Here is a 6,312-nt window from a genome sequence, read left to right as displayed (position 1 = left end):
TGGGAAGAACCAAAATCAGTCGGTCACAAGGAGTTAAGATAACTCTTCTTTGTGTACTTATTCCTAAAGTTTAGGGAATTCCTAGCTAAGTTATGAAACCCTAGCCTTGCAGGCTAAGTAATGTGTTTATATAAATAGCCTAGTAGAGAATCTAGAAAAAACACATCAAAAATTCTTCTTTCTTTCTTAGGGTTTATATATTTTCTCCTAAACGATAATATATAAAATCTCCCTTTTTCCCGAGGATTCAACCTCGTTAAATTCTCGTCTATTTTCTTTTCTAGTTTGTGTTATTTGCAATATTTAGAGTACTATTGTGTAGCCGTGCAAATCGCTTCCGCAGGGTTTTAAGGCAACACGACAGTTGATAGAATAAATTTGTACGTTAAGCTCATTATTTAAGAAGGCGTTGGAAACAAACGTAATCCATTGAATCGCAATTAAAATGGACAAACAGTTTTGGTAATGAACCAGAATAAGAAAACACACATACTAAAGATTACACTTTCACTGTATATTTTCAAAAAATTCAAGAAAATCATGAAGTATCAAATGTTTATCTCTAGAGATCTTTTAGTTGCCTTAGATTTATAGGTGATATTACACGAGTATCACCATCAATCAGTTGTTTAGCAATTATCAAATTTGCAGCTTCACTTGGATGATAATTGTCCCAAAATACGTATTTGGATCGATCTGCACACATACTAGATGTTGGGCCACATGGAAGTATTCCTTGTAATTTCCCTCCATTTCCACAACAAGCTTTACTTGCTGATTTGAATCCTGATAAAATAGAATAAATTACAACAAAGAATAAAACTTATGTTTATAATCATCTCTTGATTTTGAAGCAACCAATTCAAGGACTACTTTCAATATTTATAGCATGAATGAACTTACCGAGTTTTTTGTAATTTGTGATGATTTCTGATACTAGATCGTAAACGTTTGCAAAGACGAATTTCGCATCTGGCAGGTTTTCATTCAGTTCTGTCAGAAGATCTTTCAATCGTGCGTTATAATGAAGCGCTAGCTTATTAGGAAATTCCACACACTGGTCTTCTTTAAGTTTGTTTAGTGACTTTTGATATGGAATGCAACCAATCGGTCCTACATTAGCGATTAGGAACTTTCGAGCATCAAGATTGTAAAGTCTCTGCAGTTGTCATTTAGAATGTGTTAGGAAGATTTATACTGCCAACATAAGGATATGAGATTTTGTACGTACTAATTAATCATGTTCATTTTTTTCACTTACAGTAAGCTGACCCTTTAGAGTAGTAATGAGATGGTCGACGAAAACATCTGGATTTTCAGAAACTCTTTGACCGATTGAGACAACCGGTACAAAATAATTGTTGAGAAAATCATTTGCTCCAACTGTGATGGAGAAAATGGATTTTCTGGTTATAAACTCTCTTGCAGTTGATGAACCCAACAATTCATTCAACTGCTTCCGAGTAATATTGAAATAATCAATCTGGATATCCATTGAAAGCCTATTAACCTGCAACACATAGATTTCTTGTAATCAGTTGGATCTAATGCGAAATTGCGAGTGAAATGGTATCTTAAGAAACTAGTTTTATTCGAGATTTAGGAAGTTTACAAATATCTTCCCGGTTTCATTCAGTATCCCTCCTCCTCCTGATGCATAATTTACTCCATTCAGTAAAGCGTTGCCAGTGGTATTTGGGGCCAAAAACGGAACGGCATAGCCTGATTGTCCTAGTTCTTCCGCTAAAAAATATATACATAAACATGTCAATAAGGTCAAGGAAATTGAAAGGTAAGTAGTGTACATGCTCGCACAAGAAACAGGAGAACCAGAGAGACAGCAGCTAGGCTTCTTACCTACAATGTCTGCAATGGTCCTGCCGTTGGTGAACCGTCCAGTGGGTTTCCCTCCTGAAGCCTTAAAATCGATTCCGTTTGGTCGGGTATCAGCTTTGGATAACGTCGAAAAGTAGTTGTTGTTTCCGGCATCGACAAGAGAATCTCCGAAAATGAAAGTTGTCCCCTCGAGAGAATGAACAGATTTACTAACAGAAACAAAACTAAATATACAGAACAAAGCTAGAATCATGCTGTGAGAGTTTGATGGGATAAAAGCGAATTTGTATGACGATCAATCACTAGCTAGCTATTCTTGGCCAAGAGACTTCAACAAAAACCCACAGACGGGAACTTATGTACAAGGAATGTGTTTAGTTGGACTTTTTATAGCAAAGAAAAGCAAAGGATGTAATGAAGAATATTTGACTTTTGTAGAAGGGGTAGTTCAGCAAACTTTTGAGTATTGTGCACAATTTTTCTTCGAGAATCGAGTTAAATATATTTGCACGGGATATGTCATCAAAGGTGTTTCCTATTTTCTTGACACACAATTGCTATACCTGGCAAGTAATGTTGTTTAACAACAACAACAGCAGGACAGCCTCTAGAAAGCTCTAGTTTGTTTACTGATGGACAATACAAGTCAATGAACTAAGATAGTGAAAATCGACAAGAATTGGCAAAACGGAAACTATTTGGAATTGTACCATTAACATGCATGACCTTATTGTTCTGTTTTTGTGTACAAAACAGCATCTAACCATACATATGATAGATAACATAGGACTACTATTTGCAAACTCTCTAGGGAGAAAAGTTTACGGTTAATCTCAGCTTCGTCAACCTCTTGGAGCTATGAATGCTAGCACAGGATTGAGCTTCTGAGTAGTGAGACTAACTGTACTGACATCTTCTTCCTGTCCTTGTTTCAAACTCCATTTGAACTCTTGAATAAATCTAGCAATAGCAGCACAAGAAAGCGACAATGCCTGCAAAGATCCTGCACAGACTCTCTTTCCTCCTCCAAATGCCATCGTCTTGTAAAGATCCATGGGGTCATACTTGTTATCTAAAAACCTCTCGGGTTTCCATTCTTCCGGTGAATCCCATTGGTTCTTGTCCATATTACACCCGTAGATGTTGATGGCAATCTACGTTCATAAAGATGTCGTAAATTTAGATCATTTGCCACAAGCGTTATGAAAAAATGAATGAGCATTACAACAACAAGAATCAAGAAGACGTATATTTTCACTTAAAGATACCCACCTCAGTTCCAGCAGGAATGTCATATCCTCCTAGTTGAGTATCTTCATGTACATATCTCAAAGGAATGACCGGAACAGGTGAATGCCTTCTCAAAGTTTCATGAAAAACAGCACTTAGGTAAGCGAGCTCATTAAAATGCTCCTCCGTGTACTTGCTGTTTCCGCAAACCTTTTGGATTTCATCGTAGAGGCGATCCTGATGAATCAATATGAAGAAGAGAGCAAGAATAAGAAACTAGTCTAGGTACAACTTATGCAGTGGAATGCCAAATATACTACCGAGTTATTTGAGAAAAAACACCTGATAATTTGAACTTTTTGCAAGCTCGTACATGGCCCATTCTGTTGTGACTAAAGTTGTATCAGAAGCCTCAATAATTGTTTCCCAAACCAACATCATCAGTTGCGTCTCTGTAAGAGCGTTCCCTTGGGATAATAAGAAGTCCAGATAACAATTTATTTCCTGTTTGAGATACATGTAAACTCATTGTAATAGTGTGCCTGACTGAAAAAAAAATGTTATACGAGAGTTTATTCCAGAGAAAAGTTTTTCCTAGAGGGCACTATACCTCTCCTGAAGAGATTCTGTTCTTTTGCTCCTCAATAAGGGTTTTCATCACTTCTCGTCTGCGCATCTCCATACGCCGGATGTTCATTTCGGCACTTTTATTTGGAACCCATCTCAGGTATGGGAAGAAATCTCTCCAATCCACCTCAATTGCTCCCATCATTGGATCCACCACTAAAACTTGAAAAATCTCGTCTCTTGACAAAGTTTTCCCAAGTCCTTTGACATATATTGGAGACTCGACATCCTTTCCCAAAGCCTTAATACCCGTTCCATGGAAAAAATTCAAGATTAATGGAAATTCTTTTGTCAGTATAAAGTTTGCTTAAGTTGAATACAATCAACAAGAGAAATTTTAACTCACTTGTTTCATAGCTAAACCAAAGATTTCATCTTGGAATATCTCTCTGAGGTTTACAGGCTCAAGAGGATTTTCTTTCGCATGAGTATGTAAGCGACGCACTACAGTATCTATCATATTGTCTCTGTGCCCACGATGTTTTTTCTGAAATGAACAAGTAAATTCAGGGATAACTATATGCAACTTCATCCTTGTAATAAAGCTAGCTAGCTCATAACTAACACTACCAGATTTGTGTTCACAAACCTGTGCATTGGCTCCCAACATGCCATTGAGTATGTGTCGTTTAGCCATCTTGTGGAATTCATCGTAGTCACTTGTGGCAACCATAGTTTTATCAGCTGTAAGTATCTTCAACGCATTTGAAAGCTTCCTCGTCGAAATGGATGAGTGTTTAGTCACCATAGCCTGTAAAACGACCAACACAGACAAGCATGCATCCAAATGAACTCATATTACTATTAAGCTTAAACTCTGCTATAAGTCTTACTATGACCCCATCCCAAAAATATGGTAATATTACAACAAGCAACAAAGAAGAAATGTTTTCCTAATGATAGTCACATGCTCCCGATCACAGACATCTGGACACACTACTAAACAGTCTCGCCAAATAATTGATCGACAAGGTGATCAGATGTGACAAAGCAGAAGATGGGAATAGGGTCACCAGAACTTACAAAAGCATATAGATATAAGAGTGTCGGCACAAAGTTAAAGGGTATGGAAATGGATGAACAGTTAAAGTGATAGAAAAAGATTGCAAATTAGTACAAACTACAAACTAGAGCTGTCAATTTATAACCCGGATTGCGGGTTGACCCTAACCCGGCTTGTTTCAACCCGGTCCGGCTTGGCTTGTTGTCTAAACGGGCCGGGTTAGGGTTGGCATATACAACCCTACTAGAAAACAAGCCGGGCTAGGGCCAATCCGCGGATTACCCGTCAACCCGTCAAAATTAATAAATATATCCCTCAATCCCACCAACTCTTTAAAATCCATGATTTGCAAATATATATTAGAATTAGTTAATTTTAAATCAATAAATAAAGCTAATTTTGGATCTACCCAAACAAATATAACAATTTTTAGATTTTAAATAATCAATCAATAAATTAAATTACAACTTAGATTCATCAATCACATATTTATTCGGGATGTCCTAAATTGATAAAAGGACTAGCATAATTTAAACAGTGAGTTAGTCTTACTGACATTAATTTAAACTTATAAAATGATAAAAAAAAAAAAAGTAAAATGCTTAGTTGATGTTAGGGTTCTCTACCTAAGAAAACTAAAGCGCCGTAACCAGCTATATCTTTGATTAAGTGGCAATAAAAACGTCCACTTTACAACTCAGTGGTGGGGCTTCTAGTTAAACACCAAATTGACCTAGGTTCGACATTTACTAAATGAATAATCCTAAACAATCCTAAATTTTAAATTTAATTTTTAAATTGATAACATTAACAAGCTAACCCGCCAATCCGTCAGGATTGACCCGTCTAGGACTAGGGTTGGGGTTTTGAGCTTGTTCGTGAATAGTACTAGGGCTAGGATTGACCCTAACCCTAGTACGAGTTGGCAAGCTAGGGCCGGGTTGACCCTAGCTTGCCCGTTTGACAGCTCTAGTACAAACCTCTTTGGCTACATGACTATTATTGAGGACTACAATAGTAGAAGCTCCTGTCTTTATAGAGTATATAGGTCCGTAGACTTCAGCCCACTTTGTGAAAGTTTGGTGTGGTTTCTTATCCTTGAGTTGCAGTAGATTCCCAATCAACGGTAGTCCAGGAACCACTACAGAGAAAATCTATAAACCAATACCATTTACTGGCCAAAAAAAAAAGTCTAAATAATAAATATGAAATGAAATCTTCATGATCAGATCATACCAGGAATAGATGAAGTCTTGCTGTTTTGCTTCTGCCACCCTTTTAAGATTATGATCAAAACAAAACCCAAAGCCATGGTAATAACTAAAGGCAGAATAAGAAAGTGTTTTTGGTGATAATGATTATAAAGAGAATCTATGAACATTTCCATCGTTGAACACAGTTTCTTTTCCTCAACTCTGATTTCTTTCTTTTTATGGACAATGAAGAATGAAATGCACGTATATATAGAATATAGGACAGACACTCAGATAGATGGATAGAGAGAGACTGATACTGATAGACAGACAGAGAGGGGAGGGGTGCTTCTGGGGTTAGGGAGAGACAGAGAATGACCTTTGGGTTTCAAGAGGTGTACATTTAGAGAACAGTGATGGTAT

At 37.0% G+C, this 6,312-nt stretch overlaps 2 protein-coding genes across 2 annotated transcripts; both read right to left on the bottom strand.

Moving 5' to 3' along the window:
* Positions 1–472: 472 nt before the first annotated feature.
* On the bottom strand, positions 473–2,151 carry LOC113286202 (GDSL esterase/lipase At2g23540-like). Its single transcript, XM_026534885.1, has 5 exons — positions 1,858–2,151; positions 1,613–1,743; positions 1,262–1,510; positions 904–1,159; positions 473–786 (listed from the first exon to the last, which is right to left on the bottom strand). The coding sequence occupies exons 1-5, from the start codon at positions 2,087–2,089 to the stop codon at positions 563–565; spliced, it is 1,092 nt and encodes a 363-aa protein (XP_026390670.1). The 5' UTR covers positions 2,090–2,151; the 3' UTR covers positions 473–562.
* A 364-nt stretch (positions 2,152–2,515) lies between these two features.
* On the bottom strand, positions 2,516–6,067 carry LOC113286201 (ent-kaurene oxidase, chloroplastic-like). Its single transcript, XM_026534884.1, has 8 exons — positions 5,933–6,067; positions 5,677–5,837; positions 4,283–4,444; positions 4,040–4,180; positions 3,677–3,934; positions 3,409–3,570; positions 3,109–3,303; positions 2,516–2,990 (listed from the first exon to the last, which is right to left on the bottom strand). The coding sequence occupies exons 1-8, from the start codon at positions 6,006–6,008 to the stop codon at positions 2,679–2,681; spliced, it is 1,467 nt and encodes a 488-aa protein (XP_026390669.1). The 5' UTR covers positions 6,009–6,067; the 3' UTR covers positions 2,516–2,678.
* Between the last annotated feature and the right edge of the window lie 245 nt (positions 6,068–6,312).

The sequence above is a fragment of the Papaver somniferum genome, chromosome 6 (genome assembly GCF_003573695.1).
Source record: "Papaver somniferum cultivar HN1 chromosome 6, ASM357369v1, whole genome shotgun sequence".
In the NCBI taxonomy this organism is placed as follows: Eukaryota; Viridiplantae; Streptophyta; class Magnoliopsida; order Ranunculales; family Papaveraceae; genus Papaver; species Papaver somniferum.
This window is presented reverse-complemented; position numbering and strand designations above follow the sequence as displayed.

Bases quoted from the DNA above. Each gene is read 5' to 3' on its own strand.
- LOC113286202 (XM_026534885.1), bottom strand. From the start codon at position 2,089: ATGATTCTAGCTTTGTTCTGTATATTTAGTTTTGTTTCTGTTAGTAAA. The intron at 1,511-1,612 runs GTAAACTTCCTA...TATGTGTTGCAG, and splicing joins ATGAAACCGGGAAGATATTT to GTTAATAGGCTTTCAATGGA. The intron at 1,160-1,261 runs GTAAGTGAAAAA...TGACAACTGCAG, and splicing joins CTCTAAAGGGTCAGCTTACT to AGACTTTACAATCTTGATGC.
- LOC113286201 (XM_026534884.1), bottom strand. From the start codon at position 6,008: ATGGCTTTGGGTTTTGTTTTGATCATAATCTTAAAAGGGTGGCAGAAG. The intron at 4,181-4,282 runs GTTTGTGAACAC...TGTTCATTTCAG, and splicing joins TGTTGGGAGCCAATGCACAG to AAAAAACATCGTGGGCACAG. The intron at 3,935-4,039 runs GTGAGTTAAAAT...ACGGGTATTAAG, and splicing joins TTGGTTTAGCTATGAAACAA to GCTTTGGGAAAGGATGTCGA.